This window comes from Telopea speciosissima, chromosome 7 (genome assembly GCF_018873765.1).
Source record: "Telopea speciosissima isolate NSW1024214 ecotype Mountain lineage chromosome 7, Tspe_v1, whole genome shotgun sequence".
In the NCBI taxonomy this organism is placed as follows: domain Eukaryota; kingdom Viridiplantae; phylum Streptophyta; class Magnoliopsida; order Proteales; family Proteaceae; genus Telopea; species Telopea speciosissima.
The window spans coordinates 9,356,028-9,383,294 of record NC_057922.1 but is presented as its reverse complement, the minus strand read 5'-3'; the positions used below and the strand labels follow the sequence as shown (position 1 = coordinate 9,383,294).

Sequence of the window (27,267 nt, the reverse complement as noted above, 5' to 3'; positions counted from 1 at the left end):
CCCTAATTCTGCCCATTCGAACCAGCAGCCCCCTTTTAGATCTTGTTGCTTGGCCTCTAGTAGGATCCTTCTCCTATCTAGAGCTACCTTACCTAATGTTTACTAACATTGGACATTCTACCGAGTCAAGGATATCATTTGGCTATTGGATGTATGCTATGAGGAAGTGATGAGTAGAGAGCCAATATTTGATTTGTGAAAGTGCAAATTTGGCAAGATGTATGCCTGTATCATGGGCCATAAGGTTAAAGATATCATTTAGATTATCTTTTCATCCTTGCCTTTTGTCTCCTTTGTTTTTAAAGCTTGTAAAAGGACTAGTATTATGCTAAAAGTGCAACCATAGGATTCCTTAAGGTAAGAGTAGGAAATTGCTGAGAATCTGCAAGTACTTCGCATTCTTCATCATGGACCAGGGCCATCACATGAAAGGAGTTTCCTGAAGTTGATAGAATGTATGTGGAAGACCAAAGGTCCATTCTATGGTATTGATAGGATGTATTGCTGTTTTTTTCCTGTGCTTTGTGAAGAATTTCTTACTTGTACCTAGACATTTTGTGGATGAGTAATATTCTTTTTCTTTTTTATAGTATATTATTGTCACACAAGCATAAATCTTCTGTTAGAAAAATTACTGACTACTTGAAGTCACCTGCTTGTTTAAAATCATATATGAGACAGGTTATATTTCAATAATCCGTGGTTGACAGGATCATGGGAAATCCATTCTTGCAATAATTTAAGCGTATGCATCTACATTTTCCATTGTGGTTTCTGAACAACTTGTTTTTTGGTGTTTCTTCTTTATATTATTCTACATTTCTGTTTTAATACATATTCAGAATTGCATCTCTAAGTTCTTGTACCTGTACTAAAAGCTTATTTTCATCACAGGCAGAATTTGAAGACACAGAAGGCCTTTGGATTAGTGCGCTGCTTTTGGCCATTTTGTTCCAGGATGCAAATGTTGTTCTATCTCCTCCCACAATGCGGATTATACCATTACTTGTTCTCCTACTCAAGTCTGATGAAGTGATTGATAGATACTTTGCCGCTCAAGCAATGGCTAGTCTTGTTTGCTGTGGAAGTAGGGGAATACATCTCGCTGTTGCAAATTCAGGTGCAGTTGCAGGGTTAATAACTCTGATTGGTTACATAGAATCAGATATGCCGAACCTTGTTGCTCTTTCTGAAGAATTTTTTTTAGTTCATAACCCTGAACAAGTTGTTCTGGAACGCCTCTTTGAAATTGAAGATGTAAGATTTGGCTCTACTGTACGCAAATCTATACCATTGTTGGTTGACCTATTGAGACCAATGCCAGATAGGCCAGGTGCCCCTCCAACTGCTGTTCACTTGTTGACCTGCCTTGCAGATGGAAATGATGCAAATAAACTGGCTATGGCAGATGCTGGAGCTCTAGATGCTCTAAATAAGTACCTCTCTCTGAGTCCTCAAGACTCAACCGAGGCCACTATATCTGAACTATTGAGAATATTGTATGGGAATTCTGATCTGCTTCGTCATGAAGCGTCATTAAGTTCTATGAATCAACTCATAGCTGTTCTACGTTGGGGGTCAAGAAATGCTAGATTTGGTGCTGCTAGGGCTCTGCATCGGCTTTTTGATGCACGAAACATCAGAGAATCTGAATTGGCTGGGCAAGCCATCCAACCATTATTAGACATGCTTAGTTCCGGAACAGAAAGAGAGCAACAGGCTGCTCTTGTTACTCTGATCAAATTGAATCCTAATGCATCATTATTCACTGATGTGGAAGGAAACCCACTTGACTGCCTGTACAAGATTTTAACATCTGTGTCATCATTGGAATTAAAGAGAAATGCTGCGCAGCTCTGTTTTTTGCTATTTGGTAACTCAAAGATGCGAGCAATGCCAATAGCCTCTGAATGTATAGAACCTCTGATATCACTAATGCAGTCAAATACAAGAACAGCAGTGGAATCTGGCATTTGTGCTTTTGAGAGATTGTTGGATGATGAACAGCAAGTTGAGCTTGCAGCAGCATTTGATGTTGTAGATCTTCTTGTTGGGTTGATTTCTGTGTCTAACCACCTACATTCTGAGGCGAGCATCAATTCTCTTATAAAATTGGGGAAGGACCGTACTCACTTAAAACTGGACATGGTAAAAGCTGGAGTCATTGATAACTGTCTTGAGTTGCTCACTGACGCACCTAGCTCACTATGCACCTCAGTTGCTGAGTTGTTCCGCATCTTAACAAACAGCAGTGGGATTGCAAAAAGTTCAGCCGCTGCCAGAATTGTGGAGCCTCTTTTCTTGGTTTTATTCCGCCCAGATGTCAGTTTGTGGGGACAGCATAGTGCCTTGCAAACACTAGTGAACATTTTGGAGAAACCACAGAGCCTTTCAACTCTGAGACTTACTCCAAGCCAAGTCATGCAACCTTTGATTTCATTTCTGGAATCGCCTACTCAAGCCATCCAGCAGCTAGGCACTGAACTACTGTCTCATCTTCTAGCTCAGGAGCATTTCCAACGAGACATTACAACACAAAATGCAATCATTCCTCTTGTTCAGCTTGCAGGAATTGGAATATTGAACTTGCAGCAGACAGCAATAAAGGCTCTAGAAAGTATATCAATGAGCTGGCCGAAGGCTGTTGCTGATGCTGGAGGTATTTTTGAGCTCTCTAAGGTTATTATTCAAGATGATCCTCAACCACCTCATGTATTATGGGAATCAGCTGCATTGGTCCTCTCAAATGTTTTGCGGTTCAATGCTGAATATTATTTCAAAGTTCCTCTAGTGGTCCTTGTGAGAATGTTACACTCAACATTGGAGAGCACTATTACAGTAGCTCTCAATGCCTTAATTGTTCAAGAAAAGAATGATGCTTCAAGTGCTGAACAAATGGCTGAAGCTGGTGCAATAGATTCACTGCTGGACCTTCTAAGGTCTCATCAGTGTGAAGAAGCATCTGGAAGACTACTCGAGGCTCTATTTAACAATATAAGGGTGCGAGAAATGAAAATTTCCAAGTATGCCATCGCTCCTTTATCTCAGTATCTATTGGATCCACAGACCAGATCACAGTCTGGTAGACTTCTTGCAGCCCTTGCACTTGGTGACCTCTTCCAGCATGAGGGACTCGCTAGAGCTAGTGATTCAGTATCTGCATGTCGTGCACTCGTTAGTTTGCTTGAAGACCAGCCAACTGAAGAAATGAAAATGGTAGCAATATGTGCATTGCAAAACTTGGTTGTGCAAAGTAGGACAAATCGGCGAGCTGTTGCAGAAGCAGGTGGCATATTGCCAATACAGGAACTTCTGCTATCTCAAAATTCAGAAGTTGCTGCACAGGCATCATTGCTGATCAAATTTTTGTTTTCTAATCACACACTTCAGGAATATGTATCAAATGAGCTCATCAGGTCCTTGACAGGTAAGCCATTTTTGTAACTGTTTTATTCTATGTATCTTCTCACTCATTTCTATATTTTGGCATCATATATTCCAGATGATCTTGACCTTAATCCTATCTAGGACTCAAACTTTTTTTTCGTTTTTCTCCAAATTTCTAAATGTTCTGTCTCGGGAACTAATTTAACTTTTAACTTGTAAAGTTTTTTATACTTGCTGTTTAGGCCCTTCTGAAATATGAACTTGGTTTTCTCTGTCTGTAATTAACGATTTGTCAGGTTATCAATTCATGCTTGCCCTTATTAGATTGATTGGATATGTTTTTTCCCATACAAATTATACTTTATATTTTCAAATAAGTTACGAAAGGATATACTTTCAGTGGTTTTTAATAGTCTATTGACAGCAGTGAATTTTTTTATTCAAATGTGGAAGTTCTTGTGTCTAAACTTTTGATTTGCTTCCTGTCACATTTTTAGATCAGCTTGACACTTGACAACCCCTATGGTGGCTTGGAGATTGTCTTGGAAACCCAAATTTTGCATTGGACATTGCCAACCCCCAATATAAAATTTTGAAATAATTGGTTCTTTCTAGGGCCCAATGTTTGTGGGTAACCACAGTTTCTTGTTCTTATCTCATTTTTCAAAAATTTTTTTTGAAGGGGGGGGTTTAGATTTCATTTTAGTTTTCTTCAAGAGTTGATTGTGCAGGTTCAAAGCCTGCTGACCCAAAGTTTGAGATTTCCACATACCCTAGTTAGACTCCTAGGTTGCCATTAATATCCTTGCAAGCCACATATGATATGTTCACTTGGTGAGGACCTAAGAAAGATATAAACTCGAATGACATCCATGCAGAAATTTCGTAATGGACTTTACCACATATTTTAATGACTTCACCACATGTTTTGGAAGTATGATATAGCCAACTAATCTTCTATAATGTTCACATGCTTTCCAAGATAAACACATAAGCCATCCAAAGTGGTAGGTCATGAAAGATTTCAAATTGTGAACGAATTCCAGATTGGAACAAATATAACTGTTCTCATGTTCTTTTTTGTGTCCTTCAACTGAATTTTTTTTTCCTAGTTTAACCGTTGTATTGTTAATGGAAACTATTGTCTTGAAGCTGCATTGGAGAAAGAGCTGTGGTCCACAAAAACTATCAATGTGGAAGTCCTGAGAACTATAAATGTGATATTCAGCAACTTCTCTAAGCTCCACGTTTCTGAAGCAGCTACCCTCATCATCCCACATTTAGTAGGAGCACTGAAAGGTGGAGATGAGGCTGCTCAGGAATCTGTATTAGACACCTTATGCTTGTTAAAACAGTCATGGTCAACCATGCCCATAGATATTGCCAAAGCTCAAGCTATGATTGCTGCTGAAGCAATTCCAATTCTACAGTTGCTGATGAAAACTTGCCCACCGAGTTTCCATGAAAGAGCAGACGGCCTGTTACATTGCTTGCCTGGGTGTTTGACAGTCACCATTAAGCGTGGAAACAACTTGAAACAGACCGTGGGATACACAAATGCCTTCTGTCGTCTGACGATAGGAAATGGTCCACCACGGCAGACAAAGGTAGAGTGCCAGAGTAAGCATAACAGTTGATATAAGTATCGTCAAGATATGTATACTTGCTTTATCCATGCGATAAATTATACCAACTTCCCTTGAATTCCAAAATATTTTCAAGAAATTATATTGCAAGATTTATTTAAAAGGAAAACGTTCCTTGATGATGCCTGATGCCCATAAGAAGAATTCTTGAAATACAGCTGTCATGTCTTAATCCTTAAAACATGATGGCTTTTGGGGATATTACATGTTATTTTTCAGAGATTCTAAGCATTGTATTAGATGCAACCATCAGCATTTTAAATTGTTCTCACTGACGTGTCATCAATATTTCAGGTTGTGAGCCACAGTACTTGTCCAGAATGGAAAGAAGGGTTTACTTGGGCATTTGACGTTCCTCCAAAGGGACAAAAACTTCACATCCTCTGCAAAAGCAAAAATACATTTGGGAAGGTATGTAGATTCTTTATATTTCCTGATCCTCTTAAACTTCCGTGTTTTTCTTACTATTTTGGGCGGGATGGTGGTGTGCCTCGCAGTCTACTCTTGGAAGAGTGACAATCCAAATAGATAAAGTTGTGACGGAGGGTGTTTACAGTGGGTTCTTCAGCCTGAACCATGACAAGAAGAAAGATGGATCATCTCGAACACTAGAAATTGGGATCATCTGGTCCAACAGGATGTCAAACGAGAGCATGTGAATGGGTAGTGAGCGTTTTTCTACTTGTACACTTGACAAAGTCAGTGGATCAACCAAGCTTCTCGAGAAGCTGAGCAGCGGAGGATGTAATTATTGTGATCCATCCCAATGTGTTGCAGGTTGGTTAGTTTCACTTGTAATTATTGCTTCGGTGAGGTCCAGTTTTGTAGCTTGAAAGGAATGTTGTGGTGAAATGTAAATGTCAATTTAAGTTGCAGAATTTGAGAGTCCGAGAGTTCCCCGCGGTGTAGATCAGAAATAGATTTTTCCCTCTTCCCATTTATTTGGGGGAGGGGGAGGGAGGGGGAGGGGAGGCACAAGGAGCAGGGGAGAGGGATTGGAATTCAGGACTGCAGGAGTTGATTGTACAGAAGCTGTAGATTCTAGTAGATAAAAAACATCTTTAGAAAGAATGGGTCTTGAGAAATTGGTTCAACTGAGGTGTCTGCACAGCGTGCTCTTTTTCTGCACTGCTGCTTGTATTGTGTACTGGAAATATATAGATACGAAGTCACCCTTGATAAATGGAAGATTATAAATTCAACTAATAACCCCATGGGACCAACAAAAGAAACCATGATGGGTAAAGATTTCATTGGCATTCCCCCCGACTTGACTGTTTATGGCAGCATATAGTGTAAACCGCACACTAGGATTCCATCTCTTTACTCTGCATATCATCTTATTTTTAATGGATCTTCTTGTGTCATTGATCTCATTGGGCACCTTACCTTTGGTTATATCCGTTACGATATGTTCCGTGAAGAATAAATTCAAAGTAATGGCATGATAGTTCTTTCTATGTCTTGTTGATGGAATTGGAAAAATCTCCACTTTTATGAGCTCAACCCCCCGGCTTAGGTCGCTTAAATTTATAGAGTAAGAGAATTAAAATCTCTCTAAATTAGGATATTTATAGGACCAGGTTTATGTTTCCTCAACGATGTGTGGTCGTTGTTGCTTCATCCAATGGGACACAAAATCAGGTAGTTTTTTCTTTTGGCAGCGGAGGATGTAGTGAGGAAATTACATAGGAAATAGCTTCCATTACCGCACAACAGATGAAAATTAAACCGTTTGACTGCAGACCATATCAAACAGGTGCAAGTTTCATGAAACCAAATGTTTTAACAGATTTGAGATTCATTATTCATGAGCATTTATGTTGTTTTTTGGCTACCGAGTGCTCAACTTCCAGTTGCTTTTCTGCCGAAGCAGTGGAGAACAAAGCAGCAAAAGAGGTAGCCAAAATGACAAGAGGCAAGATTACAGCAAAATAGCCTCGCAGATTTTCCCTCTGCTTTTAAAGTTCCTCCATGTAATGAATAATTGGAGTAATGTAGTGCACGAACTGGCCACAGCTGCAGCAAGTAACATTGTGGATATATCTATAAATAAGAGGGGGAGAGGGGGCACCATTGAGGATATCTCGACAGTCTCGTCCGGTTTTGGTCTGTGTCTCCAAGTCTAAACCATTTGAGTGAACCCCGTAACCCATTATGATAAGACACTATCACAGGGAGGCTTCAAGCAAGATTCCACAACCTGTCATGATTTCTGCTTTTGATTTTCAATAAATTTCCTGTTGACACCCCCAAAGAAGAGTCCATGGCTAAGTAATCAATACAAAAAAAATTACTCTCCCAAATGGCAGCGCCTCAAAGGGATATGTTTACCATGCCACAGTCATGTGGCAAAGTTAAGAACAGATTAGACGCTGCCTGCCAAAACCAGAGTAGAACATGATACAATTTGCCTTGAAAAGTAGCAATAGATCAGTTGACATGTGGTGGTTAATAATATATGACTAAGAAGTAGCTTAATGACTAATATTTTCAATAACTAGTTAAAAGGCTAATGCATACATTTGATTGATAGTTTCCAAAGAAAATTAGTGAAACACCACCAAATCTTAAGTTAGAGTTATTAAAATATACACCAGATATGATAAACCTAAAAACCAGAGCCAAACCTCTACACCATCTATTTCAAAGAGACTAGCCCAAGAAGCCAAAGGATGGGAAAAGGCATTAACAGCAACAAAATTGTAGTCGGTGCTCAAACCCCAATCCTCTTCCCCCACCCCCAAAAAAAATCCCTGTAAACCATAGCCATTTTTTTCTGGCATTCATACCAGAGATATGCCTGCACCATAACAGTCATTAGCAAACTTTTTCCCTACCCAAAGCACTCAAATTCATACACGCACAATTACGTTATGTTGCAGATCAGTAAAAATATAAGTGTGGAAGCTGTCCACCCCTATTAACTCAAACAAAAGCAAAACAGAAAACAAGGAACAAACAACCACTCCTTATCATTCTTGTACCCCAACTGTGATACGCTGTTTTGCACTGTATACATAATATGCTTGACTCAAAAAACAAAAAAGATCAAAATGAAGCTAAGCTAAATGGACAACTGCGCATAATCGGATGCCCATGTAACAATGGAAAAGGACAAGCATTATGTTTTGCATATGCTCAACTACCAAGCATAAAACGAGTAGATTATAACTTTAAATCCTTTGAATTCTTGAACTGGGGCAACGATATCTGGCAGTCTTAGGGCTGCAACCAGACAAATGACAAAAATGAGACCCTGACTACTTGTTTATAGCTCAGGCAAGTGAAAATCACATGCAAAGTAACAGAATGAACATAAACAACATACCCAGATAGAAAACATAATTATGCTGCGGCAACCATAGAAGATCGAGTGTGTGTACAAGAAGCGATAAGTGATCCAAGTTGCAACTTGTCATTGCACCCAAAACTCAACCTGTACCTGCTCACAAGAACCAACTGGACAGTCCTGTAGGTCCAACTTTCTTCAAACAGTCACGCTATATTTAACTGTTAAAAGCAGAAGCTGAGATACACTTTACGCCTAACTCTTGGGTGGTAGTTTAAAGGGTCAGACAGAATTTGCCATGATAGACTACTTCTTTATTATTTTTTAATTTATAGACAATATAGAAATTAAAATAAGATGTATAAAAAAAAGGTCAAGTTTAACTTACACCATCACAAGGATTGATCAATAGAAGGTAACCTAGAATTCAATTGTTCAAAATGATTTGGGAAAACCAAATTCTTATTTCTCCAGCTATAGTTTTTAAAATTTCACCTCTCCAATTCCTGAATAATCATCTCTTCCAAAAAGAGTTCCTCATGGCCTAGGTCCCAATAACCCACAATCCAATGTCACTACCTTGCCATTTTGTTAACCATATTTTGACACCATGAAGTTGTGTCCTCAACTAGCCGACAACATATTAACAGAGTCAAGGTCAGAGATTGTAAGCTGTCTCCCCTCACCACTAACACCACAAAAAAAAATCTTCTGCTAGGGGATGTTGCTTTTGGGATTGGAGAGTTTTTTTCAGAGAAGTGGCAGGGCCAGCTGGCTGTTTTGTTGGCCGGCGTTGGGATGATTTCTTTTTTATTTTGTGTGTGTGTTGGAGGGGGGGAGGGAGATTGTGTTTCAATGTGCATTTGAGCTTTGGCTCGGTAGGCTTGGCCTCTCTTTGCCATGTGCTGTTTCTCTCTCTGCCTATGTTTCATTCCAATCTTTCTCTTTATTACTATATTTCTTAGTGTGCACCCGCACGAGAGAGAGAGAAAGAAAGAGAAGGAACTCAATTTATTCCAGATTTATACAAGACCCTCCAGATGAACAATATAAGACCAAGTCAACTGATTCATTGTACAGTAGCTGTCAGCAATTCAGAATGCATGCTTGCTTAAAATTTTCAGCAAGTTTTTCCATATTTGTATCCAAGCATGCAAATGTATATGCCCTATTGGGTTTGGCCCATATGTTGTTGTTGGTGTAACACATTTATACTCTTCTTAAATTGCACCCCTAAGATTACCACCAATAAAATCTTACCTATCATTGTATATGTTAAAATGTCAACCAATTTGAGTTGTAAGGGGTACATGGCCATATGTACTGTGGGGATACATATGGTCATGTACACATATAATATGCAATTTAGGTTCTGAGACTTCTTTAGTTTGGGTGATATTTTGTTGACTTGGAGTCCTAAGTTGTTTATGAATCCTAGATAGGTTAGGTTAATTTGTGTCTTACTTTGATTGATCTCTAAGTTGTATTCCTACATTATTTATTTAGTGAAGGGGTGAGCCTATAGCTAGTGACTCTCGGTTCTGTTTATTCCTAGAACAGAAATTCTCTCCATTGACTTCTTCTCTATTTCTTCTTTATCTGTTCTGGTTTGTTAAATATGATATTGTTACAGTATACTATATAATGTGAACCAGATAGGTTATGTAGAATGTGAATCAAGATAGAAACATACTCAATATCAGCCAAATCATTAATCAAATGGACTCGGACATCTGATGGCATTTTGATTCTGAAAATGAACCTGTAAACACATTGATAGAACATTATACAGCAGAAGTTCTCCCAGTAAATAAAAAAATAAATCAGCGAGTAGCTAAACCATATATCACTTACGTAGTGACCTCTCTCACAATGTCAACCAAGGCCAACCCTTTTCTCGTCTTGATTTCGGATATCACTTCAAATGGCTAAGGGGACAACAGAAGCCACGTTTTGTATCATGTACAAATAATTATTCCAAGGGAAATGGTTCTCCGAACCTACAGCATTTCCTATGTCTTCTTACAAAGTAATTTTTTATTCATTTTTCAGGAGAGAAAAAATAATTAAAAAATTCATATATGAGAGGAAGTAGGAAACGCCTTCGGCTCAGAGACACTTTTCCCTTATTCCAAATACGGAAACAAAGTGAGCAACAGAAATTGTTGGATACGATTAAAACTAGTTGTAAATGATTCGTTTAGAAGCCAATAGCATATCTGTTCAATGTCTTTCGGCATCGGATTTCCAGTGCACAGGTAAACCGCTTCTTCCGTTATATGCTGAGAAGCCATATGTGTTGACTGCATGCATCAATGAAATGACTAAGAACGTAATTCCAGAATCCATTTGCAAAATGAAATAAACCAACAGAAAAAATAAGGAGAAAGTCATTGCACAGTAACTAGGGGTGTAAGTTTGGCCCTGTCTGCCCAAGGCCCCAAGCCCGCCCTGAGTCTGAACAGGGCCTGGGCTGGATTTTTCAACCCTGAGGGCGGGTTAGGCTTCGATTGTTCAAGCCCGAGGTCAGGATTGGGCTGGGCTACGGTTGAGACCTCGGGCTGATAATGCACTTGAGTATACTCATGCTCAAATTTCCTCTTTTTGTTCTGATCATGGTATGATTCATCAACAAGTTGTTCCTATAGTCCTCAGCAGAAATCAGAATAGAGAAGCTAAAAGGGAAAATCAGACATTTATTGGAGATTGCTTGGTCATTATTAATTCATATGCATGTGCCTACTAGTTTTTTTGGGTGGACGTTGTTTTAACTGCTTGCTATTTAATTAATCTCACGATAGAAGCTCATTCAAGCCTACCGTGAGTTTGTGTTTTCCCTTAACCCCTTCTCCTCCTTCCTCTTCTTCTTTCTTATACTTCCTTCTCCTCTTCTTTCCATTTTCTATTGTTTGTTTATTGCTTTGATATCACAGTATTGATAAATAAGATAATAATTTCCATGATTCTGATATATCAACAGACTTGTATCTGAATTCTTATTCCTGTTCTTGCAAACAACCAAATGACCAATTCTCTCAAAAATTTGCCCCTTCACACAAGTGCCATAACCAATTATCTTCCTTTCTGCTCTCTAATCACTCTGTTGTTGCTCCTCTAACATTTATGTCCCCTTTTGGGGCTAAAATAGTATCACAGTAAATATGCTGATGGCTTCAAAATTGAATAAAATAACTTTATCCTCCACCACCACCCCCAACCCCCCCCCCCCAAAAAAAAAAACAGCATGTAACAGATGCGGTGCACGTTTCACCAAGCTTGGCAAGACAGCCATTCCCCACCAACCCTCCCGCCTCCCTTTTTGAGAAAGTAGAACTAATCGCTTTTTTAAGCATTTCTTTAAAAAAAAAAAAAAAAAAAAGTATGAATCCTGCTTGCAATATCTTTTGAACAAACACATTTACTGCCAGACCACGAGAAAAATTTTGGAGATAGCAATGACAAATCTGAAAGCAAGTTTTTGAAAAAAACAAAATAGTAAAATGCAGATGTTGCAAGATGCATAATTAGCTAGAAGAGAACACAAAGGACAACATTCCCAAAAAAAAATGACAAAATAAGAAATTGGAACCTGCAAAATGTTCAAAGCTTTTCTCATGTCACCATTGCTCAACCGTACAAGGGCAGCTAAGCCACTCTCAGCTACATCAAGCCTAGTTCAAGAAACAAAAGATAACATAAGTTCCTACCCCAAAACAGAGAAGCTAGCAAGCATACATGTAAATAATGAAAAAATAAACAGCTACCACCCGCCCCCCAGAAAAAGGATATAGGAAGAATAAGGAGCAAAGCCAGGCTACAACTAAAAGCAAGCAGGAATGCAGTGCTGTTAGCCATATGAATCTGTCATGGTAGCCAAGGGAGACCCTTTTGTATTGGAGCATAGAGCACAATGCTTCAACAAGACCCAATGCCCTTGCCTTTCATTGGGTCCCAGACCATTTGCTAAAAAAGCAGACTACCCAACATATGTGCTCCAGATTTCCAACAACCCGACAACATTGTAGAAGCAAGTAGGATAGTAGTTTGTGCAAGCCCATGTGGCATGTGATGCAGTTAATAGTGTCTAATCGAGGCATTGGGCCAATTGGGTCTTAGAATACTTTATTTTGACCCATAGTTGGGTTCTATGGACCTTGGGCTTGTTATTTTTGAGTTTTTCTATCGTAATGGGCCTCTTTTATAAACAGTTAAACACAAAAGTCGGGATTTAAGGAGATACATGGGATTAAGTACATGGATAAGATTGAGTGGGTCTTCTGCTGTTAAGTAGTCAAATTAATTTAATCTAGAAGAGTCCTTTTAAGTTAAGTGTTTAGTTAGTTTAAGAGTCCATTAGTAGAGACAATTTAGGAGTTTTCATCTCTATTTTTATAAATACCAATAACCAACCCACCCCCCCTCCCCTATTTGAGAATGGAATGAAATCTAGATTTTCGGTTTTAGAAAATTGAATGGAATCTCTCCCTTCCCCATGTTTCTGGTCTCCCCCTTTTTTCTCCCTTATCCCTGCGGCACCTTGTTAGGAGGTTCTGTTATTTTCTCTATCTTCTCCAACCCTCCATCGATCTCCCTATTTCTCTTCCTCTTCTTCTTTCTCATCTCTGTTTTCTGCAGCATCCTGTGGGAAATTCTGCCTGTCTAGATCAGACCTCAAGCTGCAAGTTCTGAAGACCTTATAACAGATATGAGATTCCAAATTACTGATATCTGTCTAAGATTTATCTAATATCCGTTCCTGTTCTGTTAATCTGGTATCTGATATTCCGACTTATACTTAATGATTTAGAATTAGTACTCGTTAGATTCAAATCTGATCCCTTAAAGTAGATATCTGATTCAGAATTGGAGATCCTGTTAAATCTGAGATAAGATCTGGCCCTTGTCTAGCATTCAAATTAGAATCTTATTAATCCAATCGTTAAGTGAGCCCATTACTTGCAGATCCACCATTCGATCTGCATTAACATGATTTTCTTTTATTGGACTTAAGTGGCAACATAGTGCATAGTTGATGCAGATCCAAGTTCACGCAGGAAGAAGAAGAGCAGCCTTTGATTTGCGTTGGAGCCTTTTTAGTTTTCAGTTCTTCTTATTAGGGTTAAAACAGTCTTTTTATATTTATTTTCTTAAGTTCTCCCTCCACGATTTTAGAGGGATAAGTATTTAGTTGTGTTAGTTGTTCAAACTTATACTCCTATTTAGAGTACAAGTCTATGATGTGTTATGTTTGTGATTAGGATTCAGATTAGGAATTCCCACTCCTAATCTGACTAGGATTCCTATTCAAACCTAAGTAAAACCTATACCAATAGACTCCTAAAAACCTGCATACCATTACCTAATAAAACCCTAACTCAATCTCCAATTCCTAACCCTAATTTTTGCCCTAATCACCCTAATCTGCCCATTCGGCCAACCTATTACACAACCTGGTCCTAAGTGAGACTTATTTCACCTAGGCTACATCAATAGTCCACTATAATCTTCGATATACATGTGCACACCACAATATCAACCAATTGAGACATTGAACATAAACAAAGTAATCATACTGATGCATTTGCTTAGGGCACATCAGAAACTTAAAAACACTGGAATGCATTCTAATTTCTAAATAGTTAAGAATGACAATAGAACATCACAGGTGATGCCTTTTGAGTTTCAGAGTGCTCCCCTACACAGCTCTTGAAAGTATGATTTTCCCCTTACCTTGAAAGTTAGTAGTTCCTTTTTCATCTTTTTGATAATGAGGCACATTTTATAAACTAAACCAAAATGCCCCCAATTTTTTTGCATCATCATGACACACAACTCTAGGAAGGTAAGGAGGAGAAGGATGAAATAGAAAGAACTTTGTTGGGTTTAGAGACATTCCAACTACCAAGTCGAATGATTCCCCATGCTTTCACTCTCCAACTGATCAGGAGTAAAAACCAAATGGATTATACAATAAAAAGGGCGTACCCAGTGCACAAGGCTCCCACCACTGCGGGGCCTGGGAAGGGTCATAATGTACGCAGCCTTACCCCTGCTTTCGCAGAGAGGCTGTTTCCAGCAAATGGATTCTACAATATTGAATATAAGACATGTAAATAGGGAGCAAATTGGTATATAACTTTATATACACTCATACTAGTCAGGTTATCTATGTCATACACTTTTAATCCAATTAGACACAAAACAAAACGACTTCTACTGTTCAGAGTCAAGTAATGATTTTTCAAGCGCCCCACACACACGTGATGCTATATATAAGAAATCATGAGCTTAATAACCAAAGTTAATAGATTTGGGAATATATATACATATATCAACAGATATCCTTAAAAAGCCGAAAATACGCTGCAAGCTGTAGTTTGTTACCAAATGAATTAAACACATGGATTAAGATTCATGACAAACTAAGAAACATACCCTTCAGCTTCTATTACATATTTAAGACGTTCCCTGACATGCGAAGCATCGAGAGGAGCAAATCGAAATCGGGTGCACCTGGATTGTAATGCTGGAATAATTTTGTTGACATGATTACAGATAAGGGAAAATCTGGTGTTCCTTGTGTATTTCTCAATCACTACAGCAAACATGAGTTCATATATAAGTATGCTGAGCACAAACAAGAGACCCGTAGTAGGAAGAATAATGAGAAGTTTAAGAGATAGACCTCTACGCAAGGCAAATTGTGCATCCTTTGTCATGGCATCTGCCTCATCCAGTAGAACCAACTTCACAGATGACTTTCCACTGAAAAAAACAAAGTGTTATCGAATTAACTAATGCATCAAACAACCATCAGAGGGCTCTCACATGTTGTCAACCAAGACACTAAGCAGGTAAAAATGAGCACTCACAGACAATCATCTCTATTTCAGGTAGTGCAGAGTAGCCATGGCATCAGACAGCAAACATTTGCAACATTTTGTGTGCGGTGATTTCAGAAGCAGGGACAGGGAGGTGTATAATTAAGACATCTTTTGCCACGATGCCATTAGAAGGGTGAAAGGAAGTTAAATTTTAATTCACCAGGTGGCTATTCATATACGATACAAGAAAAATCATATGAGTACATTTCAAATATGTTAATAAGCAGTGACAATATTAAGCCATTTCCAAGCAACCTCTAACGAAATATGAGCTAACTAGAGCTATGCAATGAATAATTTGTGATAAGTAACAGAATTTAAGTTGTTAGGCTAATTGAGAACTTGTAACGTGGTCTAGACACACAAATTATAAGTTCAACTCTACATTGACGGAAACAGTGGCCCCGTGAAAATTAACTAGTTTCAGAAGACAGGCCCCATCCTTGAGAGCAGCTTTTGAAATTCATGACAATGATGTTTGATAAGTTGCATATAAGGTTGGCCAGTGTTGTCGCCAAAAACTAGTGTTTCATCCTCTCACCTAAACTATTCTCCTTCTTGGCTTAAAATATAAACACTATAGGTTTTTCCCAACAGAAGGTCCTTTGAAAAATTACCACTGTTTGATATGTTGCATTTAGGATTATTTTAAGTTAGTGTAGGTCAAGTTTAGTTTAGTTTTATGTTTGGGCCCATCTGGCCAAGTTCCAAACAAGAGATCTTTTCTCTTTTAAAGTCTTATTCTGGTGACTTTTCTTCTAGCCTTAATTTTAGGAATTCAAAACTCACCTGCTTTACTAAACTTTGGTGCGAGTGAGAGACTCAATCCCCTATCCCTCTTCTTCTTCTATTTCTTTCTCTATCGATCCTACTTTCTACTTCTCTGTTAACCTGCAACTATATTCATAAGGGAGGCATTCGAAGGTGTTACTATCTGTACTGGAGTAGTTAAAGATACCCCCCCCCATCGAGTTCCAACTGAGAAGAGGACCTGAAGATCAAGTTTCCATTCTTGCGGTTCACTGTTATTCGAGATTTCTGCAGAAAGTTCAAGGACCTGTAACACCTGATCAAGCCATCCATTCCTGCTCGGATTTTGGCAGTGAAATAGCCCCCAAGGGACCTCCCTTCGATGGTAACTTCAGGTTCATCCAATGGTTCAATATTACTGCAGTAGTGAGTTGTTAATTTTGAGTTTTAATTTCAATTTCTGAGACACCTTGATATCTCAGCATCCAGCCATTAACTTTAGCTGAGATTTTGAAGGGTTCTTCAATCCCATACAGAATACAGATACCTTCGACCAGATAAATTACCCCCATCTGAGAAAGTTGAGTTACTAATTTGGTGACTGTTTATTTTTCTGGGTAAAGTTCTTCGTTATACTGTCAGTTGATAGTCTAGTTATGGTTTGGTTTTTGTGTTCTATGATTAAATATCAATTAGAGTATCTTAATCATGTTGAGGGCTTAATATATTACATACCCTGATGTTCACCTACTGTTAAGGTGGATTGATAGTTTCTGTTACTGGCGTTCCTGCTGTAACCTACTGAGATATTATCTCATATTGATCCTACTATGAGGCTAGTACTTGTTTATCTAATTGTAAACTGGCCTTACATTAATAAGTGGATGGGAACGGGAGGAGTCCACCTCCTTGGACAGGCCTTGGTTCAAGGTCAGATCCAACATTGTCAAAGGAATAGGCACCTTAAAGTACTAGGACTAGCAATAGCAACACAAGAAAAATCTTTCATTCAACTTGCTCGAAAATGCGTAACAGGCTTTCCCTTTTACAGAGTGGCTGGGAGGATTCTAGACTCTCGTTTTAGACTCTTTAACAATTTCAAGAACTGTACATTTTTAAAACTTACACAGCCATCTATGAAACTGACTTGTCAACTGAAATAATATCTTCTCGGACTCTACAACTTTAGCTAATATCTATAACTATTTAGTTAATGCTTCTCATGTTCCTCACACGTGCATTAATTATTTTTTACCCTTCATTGATAGAGACTTGAACTGGATTAATTAGGACTGGCCTAGAGTGATCCAAAATAATCTCCTAAACAGGAACAAGCTTATCCCAGCTTCTAAATGACTAAAAATTCTAACATCCTTTTATTATGATTTCTTCTTTTGTAAGTTTTCGGCTGGGTCTGACTATCATCAGATGATGAATGGAAGATTTTGAATTTCGAATGTGTGATGCTTAGAAATCAAGTGTGATTGCCAATGTTTATCTTCCTTTTCTCATTCTTTCTTGTCAATTTCCAGAGAGATATGTTTCTATTTTCAACTTTTAAATTTCCCACCATAATTTTCTACAAAAGCTGAAACCCTAGTACCTCAAAACCCCAATTTTAGTATCCCGGATCAATTCAATGTACTTAGGTTTATCCCCATATAGTCCTACATATTATGGTGTTGGCATTATTCCCCTTTTTTAGAGGATTACAAAAATTCAAGCAATGGGTCGATGGACAACTTGAGATAAAGAAGTAACAATATTTTTCAGGATATGAATCATCTATGTCAGATATCACAGACCCAATGTGTTTCAGATGGCCCATTGCATTGAGACTTTGTGTATAAAAGTATCACATCATGAAAGCATATTGAAATTTCCACCATGTTGCTACATTAGCCCCCTTTTGAGTTGAAGTTACAGATACCCTCATGGGAACACCCACCAAATTCGACATCACTTCAGTTCAAAAGGGAAATCCTGAAGAAATTGGATGCTCAGAAAAGTCATGATCTATTGTTCAGATGTGCTATGGCCCTTCATGTCATTCCAGGTAGAACCCCAAATGGGCCAATCATATGGAATTGGGTTGCCCAACAGGCAGTGCATAGGAATGAGATATGTTTATAGCCTCAGTTTTTTCTCACTGGGGAGGGGGTTGGGGTGAAGGCTAGCCCAGCAACTGCCAGTTAATATTGTTTTGATACATAACAGTAATTTGAAACCGGAAAGAAAAAAAAAAAAGATGAAAACAAAGTACAAAGCCCTTCACAGAACAAAGTCACAACCACTGAAAACATAATGAGAAAGGAGAATCACAAAAACAATAATGCATGTCAGGCTAGTCAGCCAAGCGCAAAAAAAAGCCATAACGCCAACTTAACCCCCTTGCTCTGCCAACAGATCCACCATGTTATTTCTTGCACATGGCTTCCACTGAAATGATGAGTTTACCTGGGAAGCAAGGAAATTTATGTCTAATAACATATGCAAATCTCCATGTGGCCATCTTTATTGGAAGCCAAGCAATGATATTTATTGACTCTCCTTTTGCCGTGATGACCTCTAGCTCAGGCAGCAAACTCCAATCCCAACTGGATGGTAGGTAAGTTCTGTTCTCACAGAGTTCCCAAATCTATAGGACCTGAATAAATCCTCAAAGCAATACAACCTATCGACCTAATAAGTCCCCCAACCCCAAAGAAGAACCATCAAAGTCCAGTTCCACCATTCCTTTTTGGTGGAAAAGATTATAACTTTTTTCTTCAAACCTTGAGGATATTAGAGTTGATCATATTTTCCCATTCCCTTAACAGAAAACTTCAAGTTATAGTGCATACTCATTACTTCCTGAACTAATAATATTAAAGAAGATATGGTGCTTCAATGGTTAACAACAATAATAACTAGGTTTTCTATTTTTTTTATTTTTTTAAATTATGTCTCGGTTGTACGAAACTAACACATTTGTAATGCGAATAAATTCTTCCAAAATAGCATTACTCATCCACAGACATATTTAAAGAAGAAAACGTGTGATTACCTAAAGGAGAAGCTCTGAGTACTGGCGAAGTCTTGAATCTGCTGTCTCACGACGTCGATACCCCTGTCATCGGACGCATTCAGCTCTAAGATCATATTGTGGAACTGGGCTCCATAAAGCTTCCGAGCAACGGCAAGAATCGTCGACGTCTTGCCGGTTCCAGGAGGACCGTAAAGGAGGAGATGCGGCAATCTGTTCTCGTTCGTAAGCCTATCGACTTTTGCAGAAATCAAATCGAAAACCACTTCAGATGAATATAAAATAAAGAAAACCCTAGGATAAATGACAGTATGTGAAAGTCTTTACTCGTGTCAACGATATCTCGGTGAGCGGCAACGTCTGCTAGGGATTGAGGGCGGTACTTCTCCACCCACGGTGTGGCTTTGCCGTACGATGAGACGGTGACCACGTTCTTGCCCTTGTTGGGCTTTGGTGGCCGATCAGCATCATCGATTTCCATGGGTGAAATCGTCTCCGCCATCTCTCTCTCTCACACACAGTGGGTTCTGGCCTTCGGGCGTCTCAGTGAGCGATATACTGGATTGGGATTGGTATCGGAAGCTAAACCATTCTGGCGGGAAATAAGTGGTTAGCCCTGTAAGTATCACTAAGCAAGTTTGGCGCCGGAACCTGCCCTGGCCCGCCCTGAGCCCGGACAGGGTCTGGGGTGAGATAACCTGGCCTAAGGGCGGGGTCAAGGCTGGAATTTTTGACCCTGAGTTAGAGTCGGGCTGGGTCACGGTTGAAGCCTCGAATTAAGCCCGGTCTTGTTTTAATTTATTATATAAACTATAGTTTAATATAACATATATTATAAACTTTAAACGTCACACATATTTGTTAAATAATATATTATAAATAAAGATTATAAGTGATATAACATATTTTATTACAATATTATTCTATATAAAATTAGTTATTTTCTCCCTTTCCCAACTCCCAACTCAATCCATGTGATATGTCACTAGACGCCGATTAATAAGAAGCCGCCACGTATATCAAGGGCGAGCTGAGACTGTGCAAGACGAGCACGAGCCACCCCTATCCAGAAGGACGAGACCCAAGCGCGCACCCGACCTCAAGGGACATACGTGTGAAGCCAAGCATCGTCGAATGGTGAGAGCTTGTAGGTTGACCCTTCCTCAGAGCACAACCAGACCAGGACCTTGACCACCCAGGGGAAGGTAGGGACGACCTTCTCAGAGTGACCCGCGCACCATACTCCACAAAAACAGAACGCGCCACGAGTCCTAGTGGCCCGAGATTATCGCCCATACGACACCTAATAAAGCGCAAGGGGATCAAGGGATCAACGCTATCCCTATAATTACTCCTAAATTATCTCACTCCATGCCTAGGACTCTCCTTACCTAATGGGGCACGATTCTACCCACCACACCTCACTCATCACCTACAAATATCTGGGTAAATTCCTTCCACGATTATCTGAATTCAATTATTCTTATCTGTTGTTAAGAGATCTAACTTAGGCATCGGAGTTGACAAACCGGCACAGCCCGGCCCTCTCTTGCTAACTCTATATTGCAGGAACAGGTCGCTCTAGCACAATTCTTGATGCAACACCATGCATCTCCCTTCCCCCTTCCCATGATCTGGCTCAATCAAGGTTAGCCTGGCCCGACCCTGACCAAGAGGACAAGTCAGTGTTAGATTTTTCAGGCCTTGAGACGGGGTTGGGGTAGGGTTTTAAAAAGCCCGGCCCAACCTGACCCTATTGCAGCCCTATACCAACTTATACATTTCAAGGCTAAAATTGTAAGGGAAAAGGGTTTCTATGGGGCAATGTGCCACGTACGCCAAACACGTTAGGGGTAAAATGACCATCCCGCACCAAGAAATGCAAAATGATCATCTTTGTTGATGCTTCTGCGTGCACTCCCATTGACCACATGCTCCCCACCAAAATATGATTATTTTATTTTTGATAATTTCTTTCCCAATAAACTATTCAAACTAAATTAAAATGATCATATTATTTCTCCATGTGACAAGTCATTCCCACGTTATCCATGTAAATGGGAAGTCGTTCTCTATACGGGAGTGCGGTTTATGCCAACGCTCCATGTATCTCTCTATCTTATCGCTTAGATGTCTTTTTACATGTGAAAGAGAGATAAATATATGAGAGCATTGGCGCAGGTCATGCTCTTGGATAGAGTTCTTTTTCCTTAATCCCTATATATATGTATGTATGGAGAAGGATAGACACACCGCTCATGTGTAATAAACTAGTAGGTGGCACCAATGGGGACATGCGATGAGGCATCACAAAAGAAAGGCAAGCTAGGGTCATTTCAAATGTGAAAAGAAAGAGATAAACAGTGGGTGCTACCTTGTTTATATATGCGGTGTGACAAGCCTTTTCCCTAATAAAATATAGGAAAGTAGTTTTTTGTGCGGGAATGTGGCCTATACCAACACTCTCATGTATCTATCTCTCTCCTCCTTAAAACAAGGGGTAGAGGTGTCTTTTCACATGGAGAGGAGAAAAATAGATGCATTGGAGTGTTGGCGTAGGCCACACTACGGCAACACTCCAGGACAAAGATATTTTTCCCTAAAATATAATATGATATTGGAAAAGATAGGGTAAAGGCTAGGTATGCTATCATTGTACCATCAGTCCATCACTGTGTTTGCCTCTCTCCTCCCCCCAAGAAAGAGTCCTCTTACCCCTTCCATCGCAGCCCTCCCCCACCCCCCTACCCCCATTGGTTGAGTTGCGGAAACTAGCGGCATGCTCAACCTCCGTCCGGATAGATATTAGTTACCTATAGAGTAAGTGGTGAGTCCATAGTAAAGATGAGATAGGAATCTAAGGATTTATGGAGAGAGAGAGAGAGGGGAGAGAGAGAGAGAAAGATAAGAACACTATCAAGAAAAACTAAATATAGAAAGAGGAAAGAGAATGCTCCCCATGTGCATGCAGTGCGAGGCCCCAATACCCAGACACAGGGGCATGTGAAAATGACTGTCGCACCATCGGGATTTTCCATATTTTCATGGGTTGCGCCATGCCGCCTATTATTTTGCGTGCCCATGTGTTTGGGCGTAGTGGCAGTGTACCACACATGCCCAAATAGTGTTATTTCTCCCTACAAAATTTAAGAATTTTCAAAGGAGAATCTCTTAATCGAAGGGTTCATATGGTTTGTAAAGGATATTGGGGATCTTTTCTTTTTTATTTTTTTATTTTTGTAATGAAGGATATTGGGGAACAACCAAGGCGTATTATCGCTTCGTACCATAAAGGACAAAGCATTTGTAACCTTAAATTGATGTACTTTCCCTTCACCTACATTATAGGAATATTTTTTCATATAAGATATAAGGAAGTAAGAGATGTGCCAATTAAGTAATAGTTACTTAGAGATGTGCCAATTAAGTAATAGTTACTTATTTGGCAGAGTTTAAGAGACGAAAGAGAACAAGCCTTGTCCAATACGGTATTGTTTTACATTATATGGGAAAAAGAAGGCTGACAGATCGCATAGCCCTTGCGTTAGCACAGGGCAAATGGGAACAGGCTCATAAGCATCCAATAGGGGTGGGCTCATAGAGACGGGTTAGTCACTTTACTCTCTCTATGTCTGGGCGTAAGGGCCACATGATCTGGTAGTGATCTCATGCCCATGTTATACCATTATTGATTACAAAAACTATGCACACCCTCCCTGTTCCCATTCTCTACACAACTATTTGTTTAACTGTTGTAACTTGATATTTCATCTTTTTACCCTTCCCCCCCACCCCCACCCCCACCCCCACCCCCACCCCCCCAAAAAAAAAAAAAACTTGATCTTTCATCTTCCCTTCCGTATGGAGCAGTTCTAGCAAAACCCTCCACTGGCGTTTGCATCATCTATCCAATAACCTATACCTATTGTGATCGGTTGTCCAAGTGCATATTTATATTTTGATTCTCATATCAATCACAAAGTAAAATTTTTTTTTTGGGGGGTTCTTGCATTGAAGAAATGTCACAACTTACAAGCATGATTAACAAAAAAAAAAAAAAAAAAAAAAAAAAGAGAAAAGGATCAGAATTGACCGATTCATTCGGAATTGATTTGGCCAATTGCATTAACCCCAAATCAAGCAATATTAATGAGAGAATTTATAATACAGCTTTGGCCCCCAAGATAACAAGGTAGAGCCTAAAGTAACCCAAGAACATATGAAGAGAGGTGAGCTAGCAATCTTAGAAATCGGAGATAGCCTCAACAACCTAATCAAAAGACCTTGACTTGTGGTCCAAACGTTGGAAAAAATGAAAGCTAGCAGAGAGGATCTGTAGCGAGGCTAAGTATAAAAATTGACCAGGCCAAAAGGTGGGTTATGGTGTTTCATGAAACAAGGGAAGAAGGCAAATACTCTTGCCGAGCTCTGGTATAAAATTGACAATTCTATTGCCTCTTACGTGGCTCAGTATCTCATGCAAAACAAAATTCCCCCAAAGCTTAAAATGTTAATCATTTCATACCTTCGTATATCTCCATGTTAAAGAATTGTATGAGGTTGAACGTATCCAAATTGGTTGATGATGATATGGGTTAATATGTCTATAAAATTTGAATGTCAATGGAATTGTCACGTGACAAATATTTGAAATATGTTCAGAAGCTTCCCAACGTGCTGTGTGGAGATCAGCAAGTGTAGTTTTAAGCGATGTGTTGCTTTCTATGCAAATAAAGAATGTAATTTTCATCTTCATGTGAAGTATACTTATAAAAATTATACTTTTCTCTGTTTTATTTGTTTCAATGTGAATTGAAGTGGGAAAAAAAATATCTAAATATAGAGTTTGTCACAAACGAAGTGAAAAGAAGCAGCATAAACTTTTATTTTAGGGTTTGTGTCCAAAATATGTAATATACAAAGGGGACAGGTTATGAAAGTGTCAAATTGGAGGAGGTTATGTCAATTTGACCCTACTGTGAGAAGGGAAAGAACTGTGCACAAAACCTTTTACCATTCTCTACTTTATTTTTTGAGCATTAAGAAATGAAGCTTAAGGGGTTGTGCAAATGGGGGCTCATTGTCCTATCTTAATGTTGCAAATGGGATATTGGGCATTAGAAAATCCATAAAACAGAGGATACACCTATATAGTATTTTCTCTAAACATGTGATCGGATGGTCAGGTCACAACAGCTACAATGAGTAAATTTTTTTTTTTAATAAAACAAGAAAGAATATAGACCTTAAGACCAGTCTCTCTCCATTCAAAATGAAGAAAAAATCTATTCAATCACCGTATTTGACCTTTTTCATTGGACTAAAGAAGAAGAGTATTATTTTTTTGGTAACAATTTTTTTTGGTATATTAGAAGTACAATATTTTAGACCATAATTCCATAAACAATAAGGATTAGAGTTAATGATGAACCTAGAATCCAATAACAGTGTCACATAATCTTCTCCATTGTGAGTGATGGAAAACTTAATACTAAAAAAAAACTCTCTCTCTCTCTCTTTTTCCGGTTTAAAAAAACAACTCACACATATCTCATAAGTAAGTGAATATATTGAAAGCGTATGGGAGGGGGTCTGCCCCACTCCCATATGAGATTTCAATGTTTTGGAAAAATTTTGAAGTTTGAACCATGGAAGAGAGCGGGACTTCCAAGTTCCAAATGCGATCTGCCGCGAGCTGATTCTCTGCGATACCTTACACGGATCCCAACTCCCTAGCCGCGAAAGATACTTTCCCAGTCCCAACCACAGAAAGACTCAAAATTTGAACCGGGCAGCAGGTCACGGTTTATTGTCAACCCAGCGCATTTATATCCATCTGATACAGTATCAGGTGGCTGGCGGGTTGGACTAGAATCTAGTGACCTAACCCGGTCCACTAGGTTCAGTATGGTTCAATTTCACTCATCCATGCGAGGGAAAATGTCAGGACATTTTCGTAATTTCCAGTACAAACGTTTCAAGAAGAACACCAATGAGGACTGAGCAGAGAAAAGAAAGGCATATTTTTGGAGGGACCAAAGACGAACGAGGCAGATACCGGGGCATGTGACCAAGCGCTTGTCTTCTTCAATTCCTCCCGATGCTTCTCTCTCCCTCTCTGCTTTTTCATTTCTTTCACATTTCACAAGTTGTTCCCTCTCTGCTTTTTCATTTCTTTCACATTTCACAAGTTGTTCTTGAGCTTCATCAGAGCTCAGTCGACCATTTCAAGCTCCTCTGTCACTCAACATAATGTCTGGGATCAGTTCGAGAACCCAAAGATCGAGGTCCAGTATCTCGCCTCACCGGTCTCGGAAGTCACCGGCGGCACCATCTCCGACTCCGCTGTTGTCTAAGACCGGAGCTCGTCCGAAGACTCCATCGGTGTCTCGACCTCCTTCCTCGAAGCTCATGGTGTCGCCGGCGAACTCCATTAGCCCGTCTACGCCGAGCTTGGACCCACCTGATTTCAGTAAGGCTAAGGAGAATGTCACTGTTACAGTCAGATTTCGTCCTCTCAGGTACTCCAGAGTTAACCTTTTGTTGTTCTCTGTTTCTGTACATTATTGGCTCCATTTCGTAGTTTAAAGTTGGTTTATTCGTTGTGGCTTGGGCAGCGGTCGGGAGATTAATAAGGGGGATGAGATAGCTTGGTATGCTGATGGAGATTACACTGTTCGAAACGAGTATAATCCTTCGGTTTCTTATGGTTTTGGTTTGTAGCAAGCTCCTTCTTTTATCTGTTTTGGTTTGTTTTCTTTCACTTTATTGTTTATTGGTATTTCTGGAAGGTATTGATTACTGAGAATCATTTGGTATCAATGTATCATTGACATACTAGGGAAGAAATGAATTAACCTCTTTCTAAGAAGATTTTTAAGTTAGAGCCTAGAGGTTCGATGCTGCCATTGGTTGCTTCGCTGAAGATAGCATTGATATATTCAGCAACCAAAGTGTAGGGGACCCATTTGGCCATCGTGAGTCATGAAGGAGAACCAAAGTTTGGGGTGCACCACTCCCTTAGGGCGTAGGTTAATGTATTTTGAGATTTGGTTTAGAATGATATCATGGTTGTGGTCAAGGTTCTAAAACTTGGTCTCGACCAGGTCGAGTTTTCGGAGATCTCGAGATCTCGGATCTCGGTGAGACAGTGCATTTTTTTTGTGTTTCAAAATTATGTTTCGGTGGGCATATGGCCATAGTTGGCTCCGAAACTTTAAGCTAAGCTTGTTTTAGGCTTAATAAACATATTTAAAGGTTCGAATTGAAAAAAAAAAAACACTCAATTCTTAACTCCCAAGTCCCAACAATACAATACTATGACTTTATGAGTATTGAGGAGGTTGAGATTCTCGAAATATTTGAGATTTCACTGAGATTTCTCGAAATATTCAAAATCTCGGTCAAGATTTTCAAGATTTGACATTTTTGTGTTTCGTATGCTATCTCATCTCGACTAGCTCGAGTTTTCCGAGATTTCTGAGATCTCGCCGAGATCTTGGCGAGATTTGAACTATGGTTGTGGTCTTCTATACAGAATTGGCTACACTAACCCATTTGTGATTTGCTGGCCCTACCAGTCTACCACTTTGGTGATAGAGAAACATGAGAATGCAACAGTTCTGCAATGTGGTTTACACAAATATGGTGTACCATTGAATTCTTCCAGTCGAGCTAATTAACCTGAATTCAATTTGAAAATTTAAAACATAATTTCCAAGTATTTACATATATGTAATAGATGAAAATGGAAAAAATTATAATCCCGATGGCCGATCCATGCATTAACATCATTTTTAATTTCATTTAAATTGGATTGGTATTTTCTCCATCATGACTATTATGAAGAGACATCGACAATAATTAACCTGGGAAAGTTTATTTGTGGAAATGTATGTATATCCAAAAAAATATCACATCTAAAATCTGATCAAGTTCTAATTGTTCATGTTGACCCTTTATTATTAGGATCAACTAAGTCCTATTTGGCCATTCTAGGAGCTAGCGTTCATGGCCATTATGGAGAAATCCTTTATGAAGGAGATACATTAGTTACACGTACATTTGAAAAATTGAGATCTGGTGATATAACACCGGGTCTTCCAAAAGTGGAACTAGTGTTAGAGGTGCTTTCAACTTATTCAATATCAATAATCCTAGAAAATATTTTAGGAAGCATTCCTAGGCTTACTTTCAATGGAAAACGAAGATGTACTGTATATCATTGGTAGTGTTCCTGTCATATTAGGGAACTATTTTTCCATCAAGTGAAATAACTATTGA

The 27,267-nt window shown here is 39.1% G+C and overlaps 3 protein-coding genes and 1 long non-coding RNA gene across 5 annotated transcripts in view; 2 read left to right on the top strand and 2 right to left on the bottom strand.

Annotated features, from left to right (window-relative positions):
* LOC122667335 (protein CELLULOSE SYNTHASE INTERACTIVE 3) overlaps positions 1-5,864 on the top strand; it is a 38,855-nt gene extending 32,991 nt beyond the window's left edge. Inside the window, exons 4-7 of one of the 2 annotated variants that reach the window (XR_006333787.1) lie at positions 895-3,427; positions 4,540-5,007; positions 5,328-5,444; positions 5,531-5,616. Coding sequence is in view for 1 of the 2 variants with exons in the window: in XM_043863591.1 (XP_043719526.1) it covers positions 895-3,427; positions 4,540-4,994; positions 5,328-5,444; positions 5,531-5,692 (3,267 nt within the window). In the remaining variant the exon portion in view is untranslated. Of the gene's footprint in view, positions 1-894; positions 3,428-4,539; positions 5,008-5,327; positions 5,445-5,530 lie in introns of both variants that reach the window. The other variant, XM_043863591.1, reaches the window with a different exon arrangement.
* A 2,121-nt stretch (positions 5,865-7,985) lies between these two features.
* Positions 7,986-27,267, bottom strand: part of LOC122667592 (replication factor C subunit 3) — a 28,081-nt gene continuing 8,799 nt past the window's right edge. The window contains exons 2-11 of the mRNA XM_043863927.1: positions 19,312-19,500; positions 19,006-19,222; positions 15,011-15,090; positions 14,761-14,920; positions 11,915-11,996; positions 10,499-10,628; positions 10,180-10,243; positions 10,019-10,087; positions 8,365-8,478; positions 7,986-8,261 (exon numbers count right to left, since the gene is read on the bottom strand). Coding sequence (XP_043719862.1) covers positions 8,382-8,478; positions 10,019-10,087; positions 10,180-10,243; positions 10,499-10,628; positions 11,915-11,996; positions 14,761-14,920; positions 15,011-15,090; positions 19,006-19,222; positions 19,312-19,486 — 1,074 coding nt within the window. The 5' untranslated portion in view covers positions 19,487-19,500 and the 3' untranslated portion in view covers positions 7,986-8,261; positions 8,365-8,381. The remainder of the gene's footprint in view (positions 8,262-8,364; positions 8,479-10,018; positions 10,088-10,179; positions 10,244-10,498; positions 10,629-11,914; positions 11,997-14,760; positions 14,921-15,010; positions 15,091-19,005; positions 19,223-19,311; positions 19,501-27,267) is intronic.
* Positions 16,654-16,835, bottom strand: LOC122667593. Its single transcript, XR_006333818.1, has 2 exons — positions 16,803-16,835; positions 16,654-16,747 (listed from the first exon to the last, which is right to left on the bottom strand). It is a non-coding gene; the product is annotated as an uncharacterized LOC122667593 (long non-coding RNA).
* The window catches only part of LOC122667591 (kinesin-like protein KIN-7E, chloroplastic), a 53,286-nt gene continuing 51,067 nt past the window's right edge, over positions 25,049-27,267 (top strand). Inside the window, exons 1-3 of the mRNA XM_043863926.1 lie at positions 25,049-25,096; positions 25,141-25,505; positions 25,602-25,699. Coding sequence (XP_043719861.1) covers positions 25,237-25,505; positions 25,602-25,699 — 367 coding nt within the window. The 5' untranslated portion in view covers positions 25,049-25,096; positions 25,141-25,236. The remainder of the gene's footprint in view (positions 25,097-25,140; positions 25,506-25,601; positions 25,700-27,267) is intronic.